At 30.0% G+C, this 23,582-nt stretch overlaps 1 protein-coding gene across 22 annotated transcripts in view; it reads left to right on the forward strand.

Annotated features, from left to right (window-relative positions):
• The window catches only part of Sec31 (COPII coat complex component secretory 31), a 76,097-nt gene that overhangs the window by 33,317 nt on the left and 19,198 nt on the right, over nt 1-23,582 (forward strand). For 9 of the 22 annotated variants that reach the window (XM_087150718.1, XM_087150714.1, XM_087150717.1 and 6 more), the window contains exons 14-21: nt 1,311-1,404; nt 5,823-6,004; nt 9,007-9,133; nt 12,463-12,596; nt 13,740-13,910; nt 16,403-16,621; nt 19,653-19,848; nt 21,528-21,702. In XM_087150718.1, coding sequence (XP_087006844.1) covers nt 1,311-1,404; nt 5,823-6,004; nt 9,007-9,133; nt 12,463-12,596; nt 13,740-13,910; nt 16,403-16,621; nt 19,653-19,848; nt 21,528-21,702 — 1,298 coding nt within the window. Of the gene's footprint in view, nt 1-1,310; nt 1,405-2,451; nt 2,476-5,822; nt 6,005-9,006; nt 9,134-12,462; nt 12,597-13,739; nt 13,911-16,402; nt 16,622-19,652; nt 19,849-21,506; nt 21,703-23,582 lie in introns of all 22 variants that reach the window. The other 13 variants (XM_087150701.1, XM_087150704.1, XM_087150705.1 and 10 more) reach the window with 3 other exon arrangements.

The raw sequence follows: 23,582 nt of genomic DNA on the forward strand, positions 1-23,582 counted from the left end.
TATGTACATCACAGGAAAGTGCTAACCACACCTGTTTGTAACTGTTAACCGGCACTGTGAGTAACTGTTGCTTCTTCTAAAAAAATCTTTAAACTTCAAAAAAATAAAATTTTATAAATAAGAACAAAAAAAAGCTGAAATATTGTACTTTTGATTTATTATGTAGTCAAAATTTTGATTTTAAAAAGCGGCGGCATTGATTTTATTAAAGGATGTTTTTAACATGTTATAATATTGTAACGATTCGGTTCTTGCCAATTTGATTTTATAAAGTGGCTGATTTTATTAGCGGCAGGCACTGTAATAAAAATACAGTTTTACCAAAACTATGGGTTTTTGACATGACGGTAAAAACCGTCATGTGTCAAAAACTTGCCAACCCTGGTCCTAACTTTTTATCATGCAGAATGGAATCAGGAATCAGCTTTTTCACATGAATTTATTACTTTCTGCTATTCATAATTTAGTTCAAGAATGAAATAATTTTATTATAAAGGACATTTTTCTACCTTAACTTGTATCTCTATTAATCTTTTATAAAGTTGAAGTTTATGTTAAACATTTTTACTTTTTTTTTCAAGCTACTTATTCCATAAATAGCTTAAATGTTATATTTATGAAATTGTTGCTTCATTCTACTTACTTCAAAACAAGACATCTTTACCCAAAATTGCTCCAAACATGTTACAATTGTGGCTCACTTTGTCTTGGATAGTCTTTAAAATGCTCTGAAATAAGCATATTTTCAAAACATTGTTCCAAATATTCTCTAAATCAGGGAACATCTGTAAAAGTGCATTAAAATTTGTTCAAAATATTACATTTTGCTATATACATATATATATACAACAAAATAAATAAATACAAGAAAACACGAAGAAAGTTAAGAAAAACAATAAGTTTCATTTATTGCGCATAAGCTGCAAGTAAACAGAGCTCATTAGATAAGTTCAAAATGAAGATAAAACAAAGGAAAATTATGGACATATGAAAAGGAGGGGGGGAATAATAATGAAAAAAATAACAAACAACTGATTAAAGAAAAAAGTATGAATTTTTTTTTTTTTAAAAAAAAAAAAACGGAAAATAAAAGCTATAATCTTTTCATCAGCTCACACGATTATATCCGCAAAATAGAGTGCTTTCTGATATTGTATCAATATAACTAAAGCAAAATATATTAATACAATAGTGTGAGGATCACTCAAAAAATTGCACTCAAAAGGAGCACTCAATATATATATATAGTTCACTTCAACTTAAAATGTCTATTAATTGTTTTTATTTAATTCTTACTGAATGTGTCTTAGGGCAATAATTCAATCCCCGGGGATGGCTCAGATGCTTTTGACACTATAGCTATGAAAATAAAAGATGAACCTTTACTGATTGAAACAGATTCAAGTAAGTATTCATTTATTATTTGCTTAGATTTCATATTACAACTGTACTAAAAATCACCGTATCAACTAATATCACCGTATCAAAAATCAACTGTACTGATAAACTCACCAAGAAAGGTACCGCTGTTTAATTTTGTGGTTTTGTACAAATTTTAATTTTGTAAAAACCAAACCTTTCACTTTTCTGCTAAACTTATCCTCACAATGGAATCAATGATAATATTGAAATTGGAGTTGAGTACATTAGCTAGGGGAATTGAATTTGAGGACTCTCCGTCTTGCTGTCTTTGTGACACTTAACTCTTCTAAATGGTCAGTTGCCATTTTGATGCTTGCATTTCATAGTTTTAATGGCATTGTTCAGAAACATTTGGAAGCCAGAAAGGTAATGACTTTATTGTTAAAGCCTTTCATTTGCTGTAAATGAATAAATAAACTATAAGCCCATTAAAAAAACATTAGTCAAATGAGAATTCAGAAGGAACCACTAACAATGTTCATTGCAGCCCAGGTTTGATTTTATCCCTTGTAGATGACAAAAAAAAAAAACAATAATATTGCTGTAAATTTTCTGCTGCAAACTGTACAAAATTGAGTAAAATAAAACTATATCCATGGATTGATAAAGATTGAGATTAGATGTTGTCCAGTGTGGCTTATTAGGGGATCATTCACTGATTAAACTTTGTGGTTCTATTAATTAAAATGAGCTTTTTATAATCAGTTTTGATAAGTCATTCATATTAGTTTATTCTCATGCTATCGTAAATTCTTATTTAATTGAAACTTTGTAAGTTACTATCATTCTTTGTGACATTCTATCATTTCAAGATACTTTCTACCCATGTCACGAGATTTAAATAAAAACGTTGTTAGTTTCTAAATTTGCTTTACGCATTATTTTTAAATCTCATTCTTTCATTTTTAAAAAAAAAATTTTTTTTACTTTGGAATCTAATGCCAGATTTTGGAATGGCTTCTTTCAGTTAAATCTGTATCAGCTGTACAGGAATTTCACACTATTTATGCCATTTTTATTTGATTTCAGCTGTAGATACAGAGTTAGAAATCCGTAAGTAAAATCATTATAATATTGTGTTTGGAAGGCCTGTGTTTGTACTTCTAGTCTTATAACATCTCTCTTGTGTTTTTCTTTTTCCTTTTTATATTTTGTATCTAATTGCATACTATCAGGGTTGTCACTCTGCGGGGAAAATCTGGAAAATACAGGGAATTTAAAAATCACTTAAAATAAACAGGGAATTTTCAGTTTTTCTTTAGAAACTGGGAAAATACAGGGAACTTTGTTTCTTATTTTTGTCTTTTAAAAAATGGATACCGCTTATAGTGTTATCTATGGAATATTTTAGGATGATATTTCAGCCATATTAAACTAGTTCATCCCGGGTGCAGAATTGCGGCGACATTGTCACAGAATGTTAGAGTTTTTGCAGAAAGATTTTTCATCTGAGAATTTTGGTTTTCATTTCTGCATAAATGTTCGAAAAATGTTTTTTTTCTTCTTTTTTCTGCAGAATTTTTTTTTTCAAAGATGTCTTTCTTGCGCATCAGAGAGGAAAGAAATAATCATATTTTTCTATTCTCATTTGTGATTTTTTTAAAAATCGATAATGACTGGCTTTTTAGCTAGAATTTCAAATTAATAATATAAAATAAAAAAATTCCCAAAACGCGAAACATAAACTTATTTGAGTATCACTGTTTTAAGCAGTCCTATTCATGTGATTTCATCGTCGATCTTTATTTTGGGAGTTTTTGCACAGATTTTACGATTTTTAATTTATTTACAAATTTTTATTTATTATCGTTTAATTTATTTACGAATTTTAATTTGTGTAATGATTTACAAAGTTCGAAAGAGGAAATAATTAGTGCATTTTTCCACCTACAAAATGCGAGAATATCGCCTATAGTATTAAAATTACAAAAATATTACTTTTACAATTAAAATTTTTATACATTTTTATTCCATACTTGCTTCTGTAAATACAGCGTTTTTGTTACTTTGAATTTCTAATTGTTATAATTAAAAGTATGTTAGAGCAAAATATATTAGTGTTAGAGAAGTTTGTCACAGAAAGTCCGAAAAAATTCTGCCACAGGGTAGTTCATTTACTAATTGTTTTAAGTATATTCATCTGTTCCATTTTCAGCAATTATAAGTAGTATAGTTAGCCTAATACAGCACATACAAGAGCTTCAGTGATTGTGTTTTTCCTTTTACTATAATGTATTTACAGGGAAAGCACAAGAAATTTTTTTTCTTCCAGATTTGAGCTGCAACCCTGAATATGTTCTTATTTTTATTAATAATTATCACCCATACTTAATTCCGATTTTTTTTCCCCCAGCTATGAGTAAGTATTTTAGATTACATTTTTCATATGCTTTGTTTCTTCAGTTGCTGACAACATTCCCTATCATTTCAATAATTATTTTAAATTAAAGGAGTTCAATCTATTATTAAATAAGTGTAAACTTTATCAATGTGCAAAATTAGTGAAAAATATCCCAGCATTTTGAATATTTTATAACCTTCTTTGTACAGCTGACCCAATTTTCAGGTCGCCCAGACCCAGAATTTCAAGGCTACACTGTTGATTGATAGTTTTAGACCCAAAAATGTGATAACTGTTTAACACCAGCTATAAAATAAATAAAACAAAAACAGTTCCATAAGTTTTCATGAATTCAGAGAAGATTAATTTGTATTAAATTTGGGGGGGGGGAAGTATCTCTCTAATGTTTATTTTGAGATAAGTTCATCTATTATTGTAACTTTTCTGTAGCTAAAGAGTTTTTTTTATGTATTCAAAAAATTTTTTTTTAAATTGGACATAATTACAGTTCAATAATTCTATTCATTAGGCTGGTAAGAATTATTTTTAAAAATAGAGTCACAAAACAAATTATGGCTATCTGGTAAATAAAGCTTAATAAATCAGAAATGATTGTGCTCTGGAAAAAGACCGGATTTTTTGCTAACCGCGATTGGGAAATTTTCGAAAGTCCAGAAGTTTCATGAAATTATTGATCACATTTATGTATAAAAATTCTTGTATATTTTATTTCAAAATATTAGAACTGGAATTTTTACTCGGCATCTCTTTCATTTGTAAATATCTGGTTGAATTATAAATGTGATGATAGATAAAAGTTAATTTATACAAAATTATTCATTTAAATTATGCTGCATATAATTTATTTAGAATTTCGCGTTGTGAAAATATCAATGATTTAAATTTATAAAGACATTGATATTTTGAAATGCTTCATTAAGGATTTTAGTCTAGAAATTTTCTGGATTTTTGAGTTGGGCTCACAATCACCCCTGATCAATAAATTATATTACATTGATTTTCTTCAATTTTCTCTCTTTCTATAAGCAGGGTTTGTTGATTTAAATCAGCCTGATTTAAATCACGATTTAAATCAAATGATTTTTTTAAAAAAATCATTGACTTAAATCAACTGATTTTTTTAAATATTATATCTTGATTTAAAAAATTAAATAGCAGTGTTTTAAATTATTGATGCTTTTATTATTTTCTTTTCTTAGTTTTAAAATTTATTTTAAATAAATTGCTGCATTCATTCATTTTAGTTAACGAAATTACTTTCTTTCTTGGTATGTGTTAAATTCCAACACATTTAAAATTACATTTTTAAAAATCTTTTGATTCTTGAGATTGAAAGTACAGATTAATGTAAACATTTAATGCTGTCTTAATACAGACTTGCATAGCTGTAGAAAGTAATTAATAAACATATGAATTTTTTTCACAAAAAAATACAAATAATATTAATTAAATTTCTACTTTTTGATTGAAAAAGCATTGAAATAAAATCTACATTATATTTTATTGGTGGAAAGTGTATATTTGTAAAGCTTGATGTTATCTTAAAAAGAAATTAGCCTTATATGCCAAAAATAGGGTTTGAATTCTTTATTCCCTGTAGTCTTTAAATTTCAATCCTGCATTTGTTTCAAAATGGTTGCTATGCATTCAAAGATATGTGTTATAATGAAAAATTGTTTTAGGTAGTTAGAGCTTCTTAAATATTGTTATAATATAGTTTTAATATTAATTTTAATTAAGCATTCATAAAGTTTTTTTTAATCATAAATCAAAGTTCTTACCGTGGATTTGAATAAAAATCAAAAAAATCTGATTTAAATCAAAAAGATCTTATTTTTTTAAAAAACATCAAAAAAATCACAAACCCTGTCTATAATGTAAAAAATTAAAAATAATTTTTCTTCACATATTTTATACTGTAAAATTCTTATTACTATATTCAGTTATTTAAGCTTAATTTTACTGTTTGAATAAAAAATATGCATTGGAAAAGATTTCAATAAACGAATACTAATGCAATTTATGTTGTGTTGAATAGAGGAAACGGATGGTCTGATATCTCAAGCGCTTTTGACTGGCAACATTTCAAGTGCTGTAGAAATCTGTATACAGGATAATCGATGGGCAGATGCTTTAGTCTTAGCTCAAGCCGGGGGACAAGAATTACTTCAGAAAACTCAACAGCTTTATTTCAAGTCTGTTAACACAAATGCATCAAAAGTAAATCTTTTACACTATCATTCACTTAACTTTTAAAACAGTAAAATTATATGCAGGGTATCAGCGCACCTGGAAAGTCATGAATTCGACAAAATTTGTCATGAAATGTCATGATTTTTACTATTTTTTTAAAAAAAGTCACGGGTTTAGGTTAGCGAAAAATCTAATTTTTAAAATGGAATGTAACTCCCTCTCCCCAATTTTACGGTGTTCCGAATATCTGAATTTGTAACAAAATCAACACTCAAAGTCATATTTTATTAAAATATAAAAAGTTTTTATCATGTTCTTTAAAAGCTATGGTTTTCTTTCAAAAAATGAAGGAAAAAACATAATTTCTAGAATGAAGTATCTTTTAAATTTCTATGATTTCCGAATTATTCTTATTTTTTTATTTTATCAATTCGAAATTCTAGCTGAAGCAAGCCAGTCATTGGCAAATTTTGTTTTCCTTTGAAATGAGAACAGAAAAATCGGGAGTATTTCTTTCCTTTCTGATGAACAGGAAAAGTATATTTAGAATATAATTCTGCAGAAAAAAAAATTGTTTACGCAGCTATTTTATTGCTTCAACTCTTTCTTTGCTCTGTTTTTTTTTTTAATTTAAAATCAATAAATATGAATATGTAGAGTATAACAATTTTGGTTATACCTATCATTTTAATTAATATTATAATGCTTTTTAAATGTATTATTCTGTTTTTGTCGGAGAAAATAGTAACTTCGTTAAGTCATGAAAAGTTCATGAATTTCTAGCTGATCTAGAATGTAGCAGATAGCCTGTATATGCTTAGAATTAATACTCATACATAATTGCTCTTTGTGAAATGTTATTGCATAGTTATAATTTCCGTAAAATGAATGTCTGTTGATTTACTGAAAAAAAGTTCATAATCAATCTTTATTCTAATTCAGAATTTATGTGAAAGCCTTAGAGTAATATAGTGATAAACCACTACTTTTCCAAAGGTGACATTTTTACATCTGTTTTTTTGGTATTCTAAGCCATACCGGACATAAAATGACCAGAATTTCAACTTCATAATATGTAGAAACTGTATTTGGCTTTTAATCTGGGCGTCGATCGTAATGTTAAGGCTGAACTCGATTGCAAGCATTATCTAAATTTAATCATTTGGAACCCCAACTCTAGTGATTGTTACTAAAATCATTGTTTTTTAATGGGTGTTTGAGATATCTTTTTGTGAAAGAAAAAAATATGTGCTAGACCTTTTTAAGATTAGATATTAGGCAAATTGGATTTATATTCTGTAGCCTTGAAAATTATTTAATATAATGTTTTTTTATGAAAAATATTTGTTTCAAACTCTCTCTCTCTATTAAAAATGTTTTCATTGATTTTATAATTGTAGTAGAAAAGTAATTATATGTAAGTGATAATTAAAGTGACTTATAAAAAAAATATTAATAATTTGGGTCTGAAGTTTTTGTGAGATTTTATAAAGCTAAACCAGGTAAATTGTATTTTGAAGTAAACACCATAAATTGGCTTTTCCTAGACATGATTAGAAATATTGACTGAGCATAACAGATAACCATTGTTTATGTAGCAGCCTTAACAAAAGCAACATTGCTGTTGTGACAGTCCATTTGAATATAATGAGATAGTGTGATACGTAACTTTCAAGTTACCATTACAGTTCAGTTTTGGTTTTGTGAAATTAACTCCAAATCCATTAATTTTCATTTGAACTGAGCCAAATAATAATTACAGTTGGGCAAAATTATTTTAAATGTGTAAAACTCGTTTTATGTTATGTTTTTGTTCATTTCTCATTTTGTTCACTGTGGGTAATTGTCTTGTTGTTAATCCAGCTACCCATCTGTCATAATCACAAAACACATCAGAAGCGCATCAAATAATTTAATGTCTGCTTCATTTAAGGAACTTGTTTGAAATTCAGTAGCATTTCCCAAACTCTAGACCACAGGAAAATGGTAGCCAAAAATATGTACCAATATTAAGTTTTCATGGTTTAAAAGTCCAAACCTGGAAAAATCATGCAGCAAACCTTGAATATAATGAATCTTAACATTTAAAGTTGCAATAAATAGCCGGTGCTGTTTTGTTAAAATAAGTAACCTCTATTACTGATTTCTTGTAAAAGTTTCACTGTACCACAACTTAATTTTTTCATCATCAACGGCTCTACAGCCCAGGGTGGGCCATGGCCTTCTCAAGAAGTTTTTTCCAAGCTAACCTTAGTTTAATTTTTTAGATGTATTAAAATTAGAATGCTGCACAATACTCTTAACACTTTATTGTTTCTGGTTTTTTTTCTACTCGAAATTCAACCTAAATTGGTTACGAGTTAATTATTTATAAAACTAAACTTTTTAAATTTTTGATTCAGGATAAGATTTAAGGTTGTTTCTTACCAAATATGAAATTTGACACTTTTCTTCTTATAATCAAAAGATTAATTGTCTATTGCAGTGTTTCCCAAACTTATGACTTTTGTGTACCCTTTCTAAATTTTTTGAAACGCTGTGTACCACTCATGAAAAAATGAATGCATTTTTTACTGTAAAAAAATTGTACAAAAGTTAAAAATCACGACTGGCTGATGACACCTCTCATTATTAACTGTTAACTGTGCAAAAAATGGCCAATAGAAAAATACATCATCGTAAATTTTCACGGCTAGCTTTGTTTCTAAAGAAAAGTTTTTGAAATTTCCATTTGTTGCAATATATTTCGCATAAGAATGTGTACCCCCGCTTAACTGTTCCAGTAGCCCTGGGGGTACATGTACCATATTTTGGGAAACACTGGTCTATTGAATAAAAAATATTTGGGGTAGTCACTCCACAGAGAAAACCTGGAAAACACAAGGAATTTAAAAATTACCTGAAATGCAGGATTTTTCTCAAAATACATTCTTTGAGATATTTAAGGATGATATTTATAAACTGTTTAATTTAATTTTGTAAACTTAGTTGATCATTTTTATAATTCTTTTTTTCTTTTTAATATTTAGTTAATATCTGCAGTAGTAACATCAGATTGGATGACAATGGTTAAAAATTGCAACATCAATTGTTGGAAGGAAATTCTTGCAGCAATTCTTACCTATGCTAAGCCTCAAGACTTTCCAACTTTATGTGGTAAATCTTGAATTTTTAAATATGATAACCCAAAAGTCATTGATTGTACAGTACAGAACCCGTTATCCAGAAATCAGAAAACCAAAAAACCGGAACGAAATTCAATAAATTTTCCCACCATATTTAAAAAAAAAATAAATAAATTTTTTTACCTCATAAGATTTTAGGATTTTTCTTTCTTTTTTGAAAGATTTTTACCTTACCATCATTTTGGAAATAATCATTAGTGTATTACTTCATCGTTTTTTCTTCTTTTTAAGATTATTTCCAAACATTTTTTAGTTGCGTTTAACGATTAAAAAAAAAAACGGCTTTTTGTAGCGATTCAGAAAACCGGAAAAATCAATTATCTGGAATAGCGATGGTCCCGATCTTCCGGATAATTGGTTCCCTACTGTACTAATCTTTAAGAAAAATAAAATGAACGAAAAGAAAAAAAAACTTACTCTGATAACTTGAAACAGGGTGCATAAGGTTTTTAAAAAGGGCTTACAGGTGCCTATTTTTGATTTACTTTTTTAAAAGCCCTTAAAGGTGCTTTTTTTTTATTCGAAGTTTATAAACTGTGCTTCATTTTTTTTATATTTTAAAAAGAGATTTTCCTTTGCTACAGATTTTGTTAGACAAATAGAGGCTAAAAGGTATAAGGTTCGATTTTTTGGTCGTCGATCTCATGCATTCAACTTGCGTCGGTGACGTCATGATCTGCAGAGATCGGCCAGTTTATTTTCATTTGCTGTTGGTCGTTCTTGCATGGATCATGGCGTCACTCGTTATCTGTATTTAAGCTTCTGTTGAAGCAGATCATTTGGGTATTCTTTCTTTTCTTTTCATCACTCTGTGACATTTTTTATTACTAATGTTTTTAAATAAACTCATTTCTTCAGAAACTTCTCTGTATCATTTATCAGAAACTGAGTTATTTTATCTTGATTATGTAAAGTTTCTAAAAATGTTTCTAAATTTTATTGAATTTATGTTTCTAAATTAAGAACTTTAAATGATAGAGAAAATAATTTTTATTACTGCGCATATCCTAATTAGGATTTTTTTAAATTTTTTGTAGGTGGTTAAAAATATTTTTTGAGTGCTTAAAAAGTACTTAAAAGTTGCTTATTTTTTGTTGAAAAATCTGGCTACGCACCCTGTTTAAATTAGATTATACATTACCTGAATTGTGTATTTAGTATCGTTATTAAAAATATGTTTTAATTGCAAGTAATTTATTTACCGACAAAATGTTCAGAGTTCTGCTGATCTAAAATGTAAATTTTGTCACTTACGCAAAGTATCGTTAATAGGGCATTCATTCTGCCTTTATCGCTAGCATCTTTTTTTTTCTTTCTCATTTATGTGCCATAACTTCTTTTTAGCTTAAATTTGTTTGATAAAATCACAACTTCGGATAAACATTGCTAGAACACAAGAATGAAAAAATATTCCATAATAACTTCAGCTAGAATTTATAAACTACAGAGGCAAACACAGAAGTAAAAAATTTTAAATTTAAAAGTAATTCCGAAATGGCAAACATTTAAATAATCATTTGCTAGAAAAAATAGTGTTTTTTTCTCGATTTTTAAAACTTATATTTTAATTCGTGGCAATTTTGTTGGATTCCAATATTTGATTCTTAATAGAATAGTTATTTAATTAATGTGATATTTCCTTTTTTTATTTGCTTTCAATTAGATCGAATTTATTTTTAATATGATATCACACCATGGGAATTTCAAATTGCATAAATCAGTAAAAGCTCAGTGCCATTGTAAATCTGTGGTTTGATCTTTTTTTTCTTTAGCAGTTGATTTTTTTATGGTATTTAAAATTCCAATATTCCATTACGCAAAGTTTGAATTGAGTGTATTAAATAAAGAAAAATTTCTTTCACTCTTAAAATTTTATAAATGTAACTTCAGTGCATAAAAATGAGTCTTTTATTTATCTACTATATACAAAAAGATTTTTAAAAAAAACTACCCTCTGAGAAACAAATTTCGGATAATTTCTTCTTCTAGCAGTTACATGTCTGCTAGTGTATCTGCCCATTCTTTACCTGCTATTCCAGCATGTGCCGGTATTCCTTGCAATAGAACATTCATCTCTTTTGTGACTAAAAAAATTAAGAGTTCTTCAAAATTCAATAAATTTAGATTCCATGATGTGAGTGGAAATAGGATTGCTGCAATGCATTTGAAATATGACTGTGTTTTTTAAATGAATTGTTCTAAGAGTTTATTTGAGATGAATTAAAGGGAGGTTTAGAATGCAAAATGTTTTGGAAGTGCACTGAATCCTACTTTGTTGAGCATTTTTGATTCATCAGAATATGCGTGAAGCCAGCATCGCATTTAAGTTCTGTTTCCCTTGACGATGAGTTTGTGATAGCATGCATCGAATAATGATAGTTTTTCAATGATCTTAGAAGAGCAGGGTTTGTTAGTTTCCTGAGTTCTGTTGGAACTTTCTTAGGAGCTTAATCAAATTCCAGTTTTGAAACTTTATATGAATCACTTTTATCTCTTTTAATCACTGATAGCATTTTTCAAATTGCGATGCCTGCCATCTAAGCTTCTTACTGAATTTTGCAAATTTGAGTGTTCACTTTTTAATTCGTCCATTGTAAGTCTATTTCATTTCTCGATCTCCTGTTCAATGATTATTGCTACCAAATTCCGCATGATTTAAAAAAATAATAATAATTAATATGATATTAAGATGCCTGAATTTCGAATTTGAGTAATCACTTTTCATATATATATAAACATTTACGTTTATATAAAAATTATCATATTTGCCACCAACTTGACTGAATGGGTCATCATACCTGCCAACTTTCACTCTTTCTGAGAACGAATTTTCCAAGTGGTAGTATGACAATTACCGAAAAACAACCTTACTCAAAAATATATTTATTTTTTGACTAGGTTAAAATTCGCTATCGTTAAGATTAGTATGCTTTCATATATTTGTTGTAATTATTTAAACGTAGTGGTGGTCAAACTCATTTATAATTATTATTATAATTCAAAAATTTTTATGACATCACATGAGTTTCGGTACCACTTTAAATACAAAATTAAAATCTTCCGGAAAAACCGGAAGAGTTGGCAGGTATGGATCATACTCTATGACAATTAAGTCATTAACAAAATTTTAGTCATATTTTTGATGAATTTTTGTTCTTATTTAGGCAACTGTTTTCCTGTTTTTGGCTACTATTTTCATGTTTTAGGCTACTGAAAGCAACTATTTTGTTCATTTTTTTATGTGGCAACCCTGCTATAGTGGGGTTATATTACTGATCATATTTTGAAATTTTATTTCAGAAACTCTTGGTACACGTTTAGAAAAGGATCCTAACTTGCAGCAGAATTCAGCCCTTTGTTATATTAGTGCTGGTAATTTAGAACGCCTTGCTCAGTCGTGGGTTAAAGTCAATGATAGTTTAGATGCTCTCCAGGTATTTGACTCAAAGAATTTTGTATAAAATCTACCCAATATGTAGAAACCAATTTTATTCTGAGAAATCAATAACTTTAATGTGGGAAGAATGTTTGTTTCTCAGATCAATTACTTCTTGGGTTAACAAAAAACCAGGTTTTTTTGGAGAAAAAAAAAACCAAGAAACCCGTTTTTTTGTTTTGTTTAAACCAGGTTTTTTCCGACATTCTTTTTTCATGCATACTTAAAACATGAAAATTACTTCCGAGAAATACTTCTTGCGAATGTTTATATAAAAATTATCGTATTTGCTGCTAACAAGATTAAATATGTGTGCAGCCCTTCATTAATCTACTTATTGTGCAAGTGGCCCTTCACTGAAAAAGTTTGGACTCCCCTTCTCTATTTTATGTAACTACTTTAAAGTAATTTGGTAGTTTAATGGGGCAAACATTTCATTAAAATCTTTTTTGAATTTTCAATTGCGCAACTAAATAATTAATTCATTCAAAAATAATTCATTCATTTCGACCTGATCAAAAATTTTCATGGAAAGTCATGATTTTCAGTGATAAATGCTAAACAATTATGGAAACTCCCAGTTCCTCGTGGATTTGGGATATTGGAGCCCTTCATCCTTGAAAGTCCAGCATCATGATTTGTATTTACATGATTTAAAAATAGTTATCTTCGCGTGATTTAAAAATCCATCATTACGATCTGCATTTGTGTGGTTTAAAACTCAAATATTGTAATCTGTATTCGTGCGAATTTATAATCACACATCACAATTTCTGCTCGTGATTTAAAAAGTACACATTGCGTTCCATATTTGTGCGATTTAAAAATCACACATCGTGATCCGCATTCATGGATTTCTTCAATCACTCATCACGATCCGCTTTTGTGTGATTTAAAACGATCACGCACCAGAAAGAAAGTTGCACTCATTACGATCTTGTTTTGACTCTATTGAGTTATAAAATATTAACTTGCGTAAGCCATGGAAAGTTTTTGGTAGAATTCATGGAAGGTTATAGATTTAAAAACTCTAGATTTAGCAGATATCCTGGATTTTTTTTGCTCTCTCTAAAATAGTTTTGAAGAAATAAAAGTGAGTATAAACTGATTTTTAACATATTTTGCTCTTTTTTTTTTCTAGAACTTGATAGAGCAGGTGATGATTTTACGTAAAGCTGTAGAACAGTTATCGGGTGCGGCACCACCTCTTGAAACGGGTGTTCTTTCTTCTCTCCTTGGACAGTATGCAGAACTACTTGCGACTCAGGGGAGTCTTAGCAGTGCATCTACGTACTTAGTGGATCCAAATGAGGTCAGTATGGCTTTCATGTACACATTTACAGGGTGCGTAGCGTTTTTAAAAAGTGCTTCAAGGTGCTTATTTTTGATTTTCTTTTTTTAAAAGCCCTTAAAGGTGCTTTTTTCATGGTGTGTTTTTAAAAAGTGCTTAATTTTCCCTTTTTCAAAGTGAGATTTTTCTTTTACCATGTTGATTTTCGCCACGAATTATGCAAAAAGACACAGTTCACATGTTCTATTCAACGTTTTCACAATTGATTCAACCCCAATCTATTTCGGCTTATTGTCAGTCCGTAGTGAATGAAAACGCCATTTGTTTTACATGATTCAATTTACATGATTTTTGACAATTGTCAAAAACAATTCCAAAAGTATTTATTCATTTTTTTGACATGATGGTTGAAACAAGTTAAAACCGTCAATTGTCAAAAACTTTTCAATTCTGCCCGATATTTTTAAATGTGCTTAAAAATATATTCTGAGTGCTTGAAAAGTGCTTAAAAGGTGCTTATTTTTGGTTGAATAATTTGGCTATGCACCCTGATTTAGCAAAAAAATATAGGCTTTTTTTCTCCACTATTTTCTTTAGTAGACATCAGAAATGTTTAACTTACTTATAGATGAATGGTTGTAATTGAATTTTTGATATTTGAGGGGAAAACGAAATGATATATTCTGACGGGTTAACCGTTAGTCATTGTTTTAAATTTTACTATAAGCGATTCAGCTTTTCCTATATTTGAAAAATAACATCAGTGATAATTTCTAACTTAAAGCTCTATTTGAACAAAAAAAAAGTAATTTTTTGCACACATTTAAATATTGAATTATTCTATGTTCGCTGTGTCAGATCAATTTAATAAGGAACATGAGTTGATAGCTTCTGTGGGTCGTGTCATCCAATTTATACTTTTATAGTCGTCTGATACTACGCGCCTTTTTTTTAAATTTTTAATTCCTTAGTAAAATACTTTTTATTCATCCATTCAAGTTCAAATACATTTTTTTTAAAACTTGTAACACTTAATATTTATATAGTTTTTTCAAATATTAATTCATTCATTAAATTTAATGAATTTAAGTTTTATATGGCAGAAAAAATTTTGATTATTTAATAAAAAGTAACTTACGTAAAAAAAAAATTTTTGACCTAAGTAGGATTTGACTTTAAAACATTTTTTCATATAACTTGTTTTTGTTTTGTTTGCCGTATAAAAAATATATTATTTTGAAGAAAAAATAAACAAGTCATTGATATTCTCATGAAAAGATTTTTGCTGTCATTGAGCGATATATTTCTGAAAATTCTGTTAAACAACGCTAAACTGTGTTAATTAGGAAAAAAATAAGTTCAGTCTTGCAATTATTTCAGGGTGTCACCCGTGTTTATATGTTATAACTCCCTGAAACTAAAATAGAGTCCTGTGGCAGAATTTTTTCGAGCTATCTGCGACAAAACTCTCTATAGCATTAATATCTTTCTGCAAAATACTTTTAATCATAACAAACATAAATGTTACTAATTTAAAAGACCAAAAGCGCAGTGTTTACAAAAAAAACTATATAATCTTTTTTAATTGAACATGCAATAACTTTTTAGGTACTTTGGGATTATCCTGTTGACCATTTTCACCAAACCTAAAATCTAACATCAAAGGATTTGCAGGTCAGCGGGATAATCTGAAAGAGGTATGAGGCCCTTAGGCCCTCTCGTCGACCATTTCCGCCAAAACGTAGCTTCTGAATGATTAGCCGCCGAAAAGATTTATATAATAATATGTATGGTTATTACTTATTATTTGTTAATTATTTTGATTTGATAAATCTATTGTGTTTGCAATGTTTATTTTGTAAAAACTAGCTCCAAAGGATTTGACAGGTCGACTGGCTAATCCCAAAGTATCATTTTTTATTCTAATATTATGGCCGATATTCTCTGATTCTGTTGGGGAGGGGATGCACAAATTATTTTCTTCGTAATTTGTAAATAATCATCATAATAAAAAAATAATTAAATTATGTGATCTGTAGTAATTGCCGAAATAAAGATCAGCAACAAAATAACCCGAATCGGATTCCTCTAATGCGTGTTTCGTTTCGAGATCAGGTTGTTGTAATAACTAATATCGTATAAAAAATATCAGATTTAAAAACTATGGAGAAATCAATAGTAATAACTGCCAAAAATTCGATTGCAATATTGCCTTAAAAGGTATATACTCAAATGCAGGATTCAAATTTTCCAGATTGCTTAAAATATATTGGGATATCTAAAAACCACGTGAAAAGCTATTTCCATAACTGCCGAAAATGCAATCAAAACGATTAGAGATACCATCCGCGAAAATTAAGCACACCAAAAAGTTATTATCTAAATGCATGATTCAAATACTACGTGTAAATTTCTGTAGAAAAGAAAAGCATATATTTTTTTTTTCAAATAAAAATCTTTCTGCAAGAACTCTGTTAACAACCATTAATTGTAAGTATTTTGTTTCTCTTTAGAGAACTCTTGCAATATTGAGAGATAGAATCTATCAAGCTTTGGGTCACCGTTCACCAAACTTTCCATTTCAACGTGTTGATGTGCGTCGCTCCAGTTCCATTTCCCAGTCTCATGTTTCTAATGTTCAATACCAACAGCAGCAGCAACAACAACAACCTGCCAATCCTGTACCTACTCAAAGGCATTCTTCTTTCTCCCATCCTCAACAACCAAATCAGGTATACTATACTGATAATAAAAAAAAGGTTGTCAAAAATCGATTTTAAAAAAATCAAATTCTTATAAATATGTATATGTATGTATGTATATATTTGTATGTATATATATATATATATATATATATATTTATAAATATATATGTATTTATAAATATATATGTATTTATAAATATATATGTATGTATGTATATATAGTTAAACCCCGCTATAGTGAACCTTCAAGGAGCCGACATTTCGATTCACTATAACCGGAAGTTCACTATATTCGTTACGCAGGCAATTTAACGAATGGTTGCTTAACTCCTCCCTTTTATTACACATTATCTGAATAAGTGACTGAAAAGTATTATCTAGTAGCGAAACATGTGTTTTTTTTTTTTTTTATTACTCTTAGTCTTGCGTACGAAAAAAAATTAGTAATCTCTAGCTGATGAGCAATCCTCAACATCAAATATGGAAACACTTCCCGACTCTCAGATGATTTTTCCTCAATTTCTGTTATTGCGCTTTTTATACCTGTCTAAATTGCCATTTTAGCTCTTAAAAGTTGTCTCATAAAATCGCTTAGCAAATTCGTCGACATTTGTTTAGATACTGGAAGATTGTGGCTTCTTCTAATGCTGGATCACTTCAGTAATGCTTCTTCATCATCCTTGTGATCTGCTTTTCTCAACTTTTTTCTGGCAACAAATTTTTTTCCTGAGCGGAAGTTATTAACTGCCTATTTTTCCATATGTTGCAAACTGCAGATTTGGATAGTTTATATTCTCTGCAACTATCAGCTGGACTGCATCCATTTTAAATTTTTCTGATTATGCCCATTTTATCATCAATGAAGATCGTCTTACGTTTACTAGTCGCCATAGTTAAATTTGAGAAACTTCTTTGCAGGCTTTTTTAAATTGAACTGAGAGCAAAAAGGAGTTGAAATGAGGGCCTTATCAACACATATTAGTGTACAACCCTTTGACCAATAATGAGTAAAGACTCATTCCCTCTGACAGAAAATGCATATTGATCCCACTGACACCTTACAGGTGCATCATCTGCCTGGGTTGGAAACATCTGCTTGGTTTGTTTAGGGATGGGAAGGTGAGATAAAAGAGGCGAAGAAGAAAAAATGCTTATCGCTACATTCTCCTCTATATGTGGTTTTAAAAATCGGTTTAGGTATTTATTTTGAAGTAGAAATTTCAAAATTATTACCAAAAAAATGAAGAAAAAAAATCAGTCGAAGACAGAAAAACGTTTATTATATCCAACTTCCTCACTTTCTTGGTTCACTATATCCACAAAAAATAACATTATACGTGTATAGCAAAGCACAGGACTGAACATTTCGTTCACTATATCCGGGAGTTCACTATAAACCGTGTTCACTATAGCAGGGTTTGACTGTATATGTATGTATATATATATATGTATGTATATATATGTGTGTATATATATATATGCATTTGTGTGCATCCAAACACCAGCCAAATCTCTGATAGAATATATTAATAATGCTTAACACTGCTGAAGCTCTACAGTGGTTGTAAGATCCCGGTAGATCACCAAAGTCAAGTATTAATGTCAGTGCATGGGTGGATGGCCAGTTTTGTCAGCCTGCAAAGAGACCGAGGGTGTCCTCACTACTGTATACAGGGTGTCTCAGTTAAGCGTTTCAGAACTTCTAAGAGGGGTAGGGGGCATCCTGACGACTCGAAATCAATACAGCAATGCGGGGGTCGGAAATGCTTTCCTGGCGCGGTAGATGGCGTTGTTCGAAAGTTCCCAACCGAGCTTTCCAGTGCGTTGGCCTCCTCAGTCACCCGACCTATCATGTCTTGATTTTTATTTCTGGGGTCATATGAAAACACTGGTTTATGACTCCCCTGTTGACAATGCTGAGGAGCTGGTTGCAAGAATCTCAGTAGCTGCCGGGGAAATTCGAGATATGCCTGGAGTATTGCAGAATGTTCGGATGTCTATGCACCGGAGATGTGAGGGTGTGCATTGTCGCTGGTGGCAGAAACTTCGAACACTTACTTTGACCCATGTGCCTTATGCTTTTTTTCAATGTATTATTAAAACGATTTTTCACTTACGGTCTCTTTTCTTTATGGTGCTTCTGTGTACGTCACTGCTTCAGGAAAGCATTTCCAACCCCACATTGCTATATGATTTCGAGTCGTCAGGATGCCCCCTACCCCTCTTAGAAGTTCTGAAACGCTTAACTGAGACACCCTGTAGTGCTTGACTTAAAGCGTAGGTCATTGAACTACCTAACTGGACAGCCTGCAGACGATCAAAATTGTATCATCCTCAGGAATGGTTTTATGGCCCATTGTACAACTCTACAGCAACTAATAATGCTTAAGTTACCAATTAAAATGGTTAAAATTATTAGATAATTTTTACAAACTAATTGCTGTAAAAAATAAAAAATCGTTATCAATACTTTCATAAATTTGTAAAGACAATGGCTTAATTTGTCAGTTATCAAATGAAGAATAAATTAATTTAGATCAGGAAACATAAAAAATTTAAATTATTTTAAATTACTCTTGGTAAAACATCTATTATAATAAAAATAAAATAATTGTATTAAAAAAAAATTTGTGTGTGAAATAGCAAATTATTTTTCATACAGCCAATGAAAAGTTATTTAAAAGTTTCCCTTCACTTTAATCAATATTCAGTCTCTTTTATTTCAATTTTTAGTCTGTTTTCAACGTTAAATAATAATTTATTTGCATTGCTATCGATCATTATTTCTCTAGACAAAACCTTCAATACCAATAAAATGAAACTTTCAAAAAGTCACTATCTTAAGATTATGTTTAAAAATAAACCTAATAAAGAATATTTTTGACTTCAATAAATTATTCTTATAATAAACAAATATGAGCAGATTTTAATCATTATACAAACCATGATTTAAATCAAGCTATCCCTCATTAAAGGTTATTAAATTACATGAATTATTTTAGTTCCGTTTGTTCTTTATTTTTTTTTTTATTGTTTTAATGTGCGAACATTATTTCAGTATCCTTTTAGCAGTGTTCCACAATCTCTTCCCAGTACTTATGCTTATCCATCAACAAATACTATTCCTCAAGCATCGTCGTATCAACAACCTATGGTGTCTTCACCACCACCTGGTATGATTCAGCCAATGCCTACATCAGCTCCACCTCCTTCAGCTGCAGAACCCCCACAGCCATCTCTCAAAACTCGTCAAAGTAACTTTTACTCATTCTGGCTTGTTATCAAAATTCTTGTTCAAAATATTACTTTAGTCTATAATTTATATACTGTGTATTATAATATTCACGTCTTTATTCTTCCCCAGGGAAATTTTGTTTTTTACAAAATGTAAAATCTGCTGGGTTCCCACAGTTCAGGGAAAACCTGGAATTGTCACTCCAAAAATTAGGGTATAGTCATGTAAAGTTGCAATTTTTTTACACAAACCTTGAAAAAAAACCAGTCTTAAAATTGTCAGTAACAGTATTTAGTTGTCGAAATTCGAGTTAAATCACTTTTGCATCTATTACAATTATTTATTGTAAAAATGTCATATTTTAGACAAACTGAAATGCTTCCTTCCTCGTATAATGATATTTATTTTACACAGAAGATCTAATACTTGGCATTACAAATAAAAGAATCAATATTTTCTGATGAAAAATTTCATAGTATAGATAACATATGGTATGAATTTTTCATTGAAATTTGCCTGATATACCTGGAAAAGTCAGGAAAAATTTCTTCTGAAATTGAGTGGGAACCCTGAATTTGTCATTTTGGTAATGTGGTAAATGGTGACTGGTGCGCGTTAAATCTGTCGAGTCGCAAAGTCCTCCATGTTCCCATAACAAATCAATACCTCCGGGGGTACCGATGCAGGAGTTTCCTTGGCTTCTGGATTGGTTCAAAAATGACAGGGCTACGGAGTTGAACATTAGTAGTCGCACACCCAAAATTGGGTTGGTTGTTCAACGACGGATATAAAGTAAAAAAAGTAGATGGCTGCAGAAATCGTAGGTGGGAAAAAAACTTTCAACCAACCGTTTAAAACTATTGAATTTAGTAGGAAGTGTATGAGGGGATTTTAATTATAGTCGACTATGTCAACCTTCATCTATCAAAAGGTAGTACTGAAAGGTATACCTAAGATAGAATCAAGTTAACATGTATTATATATTAGTGAATTGGTATTCAATATTTGTAGTGGTAGTTACGCCACATTACTCCCCTTCCAGAATTTTATCTGTGATAGAATTCGATGAACGAATAACACTAGTTGATTCATGCTGTTTATATATATATCTTTAAATTTTGCTCATTATATTTTTTTCTTCATTCTTTTTTTTTTTATTTTTTTTATAGCATTTCGCTTATTTTTTTTTCTATATTGTTTATAAACGGGAGACTTTATTTACTTCACCTGATCTTTTTTTCTTTTCTTTTTGAGCAGTTTATATTAAACAAATCAACTGTTTAATGTGGACCTTCCATCAGGTTAGCGAGTAACTACCACTATAAATATTAAATACCAAATCACGTCCGGGTCACCAACGAGGGGATTTTATTATAGACTATGTCAACCTTCATCCATCAAGAGGTACCTTTTGATAGATGAAGGTTGACATAGTCTATAATAAAATCCCCTCGTTGGTGACCCGGAGAATTATCACCAATGAAAATTATTTAATTTCATCGAGTAAAAAGCTATTGGCTCCCATTTCCCCTCTGAAAGTTGACGTATTCTAAGATTAAATCCCCTCATGTACTTACTATAGCCTTATAATGGTTTATGTGTATCAGGTATGAGTTCTTGAATAATTAGCTACTTGTAAATTAATATGTTTAAGTCTATCTTTGATTTATCATAAAGTTTCTTTTTACACTTTTGTAGATTCAGGTGGGTCCCATCATTTGTCTCAGAGGTATCCTCGACATCTACATGATCCCAGTGTGTATTCTGAAAATACTTATTCTTCCCAACAATTTTATCAGCAGCCTCAGGCGTTTCCCTCCTCTCAGATGAACTCTTTTCAGTCTCAAGCCCCCTTCTATTCACCTGACGCAAGGTAACTGATTTTAAAAAAATTAAAATAATTTAAACTTCATACAATTTCTTCTGTATAACAATATGGAAAGAAAAATTGCATTCATTTTTTAAGATACGAGGCGCATCCAGAAAGTAAGTTTCCCTAATTTATAAAAAAAAAAAAAAAAAAAAAAAAAACTCACACTTTCAGGAACATTTTTATTAGCAACAAGTACAACATATTTATTTTCAACATAGCCACCACCAGAATTGAGACACTTGTCGCGTCGTGGGATCAACTTTTGTATCCCTCTGTCGTAGAACTGTGAATGGAACCAGCGTGTGACAGACGTCTACCGTTACTGTGAAACACTGCGGAAATTGTGACGTGCCATTCAAAACAAGAGTCTTGGAAAGCTTACTGCAGGTGTTGCGCTCCTCCTTGGCAATGCTCGTCCACATACGGCACGACGTACAGCAGCTGTTTCGACAGAATTTGGCTGGGAGTTGTTTGTTCCTCCATCCTGCAGCACTGATATTGCTTACAGTGATTTTCACGTTTTCTTGCACCTCGAGAAATTACTGTCCTCCGGTGAACATTTTGGCAACGACGAAGAGCTGAAGACTTCCGTCGCATGCTGGTTCCATTCTCAGACGGCAGAATTCTATGACAGAGGGATACAAAAGTTTATCCTCCGATACAACATGTGTCTCAATTCTGGTGGTAACTGTGTTGAAAAATAGCTGAAACATTGCTGCACTTGTTGCCAATCAATATGTTCCTGAAAGTATGATTTCTTTTTCTTAAAAAAATAGGGAAACTTACTTTCTGGATGCGCCTCGTACTTCTCAAAAATCCAAATCTCGAAAATTACACCTCACAAATGAACCATGCCAAAAATTCTGACCTTTAACAAAGTTCTGGAAAGAAGGATATCTCAAAAAGATCTTTTTACAAAACCTATTTCAATACAAAATGATATTTTTGTCAGAAACATGAGAAAAACTTATGTAATACAATTATTGGAACAACCAAGAGTCAACAAATAAGTTTGCTTAAAACATTAATATAAATGTGGGGGGGGGGAGATTTCTAAAAAATTATGTTTCATAGAAACAGAACCTTAGTTTTTTTCAGAAGTAATTTTCAAAACATTCCATATTCTTTTTAACAAAATTCAAAAGACCTGAAATCTATCTTTTCTCTAAGTTTTATCAAAAAAAATCTGGAATTGTTAGGAATTTTGATTTTTAGCAAAAAAATATCAGTGAATACTTTTATTAATTTATTGATTTTTTGAAATACGTAGAAAATTAGAATTTTTAAAATTTATGGTCATAAACAATTTATGTCTATTTCAATTATATCTTGCAAAGGTATCACTATTTAGTTAAAACTTTTTAATGTTAAATCAAAATGTGTTTGTTCATTGATTTTTTTTTTTTTTTTTTTTTTTTTTTTTTCAAAAACATTTTTTTGAAGCAAATATATCTATGTGTATGTACAGTTGGACCTGCTTATCTCGTATCTCACGGGAAAGTCGAAAAATTTGTGATAAAGAGGTTTCAAGTTATACAGGTACTTAAAAATAAATTTAATTTGACTAAGAGAAATTCTATTAAAAATGCTTCAATTGTTTTTAGTAAAAAAATGTAGGCATTTCTGTAAATTAAATATACCACAGATATCTATTTACATAACATTTCTCTAACATACTTTTAACACTGAAAATAATCTTTTAAAGTTTTTTGACGTCTAACCTTCTTAGCTTCGATAATTCTTTTAAGGTTAGAAAGAGCAGCAAATCCCTCATAGCAAACATTTTCCTGTGATTCAAGAAAAGTTCTATAAGAGTTTCGCAGTTTTTTTTTATGATCAATATGATCTTCATCTATCTTTTTTATGATCAATATGATCCT

The sequence above is a fragment of the Parasteatoda tepidariorum genome, chromosome 9, assembly GCF_982258835.1.
Source record: "Parasteatoda tepidariorum strain Cologne lab strain chromosome 9, Ptep-v5.0, whole genome shotgun sequence".
In the NCBI taxonomy this organism is placed as follows: domain Eukaryota; kingdom Metazoa; phylum Arthropoda; class Arachnida; order Araneae; family Theridiidae; genus Parasteatoda; species Parasteatoda tepidariorum.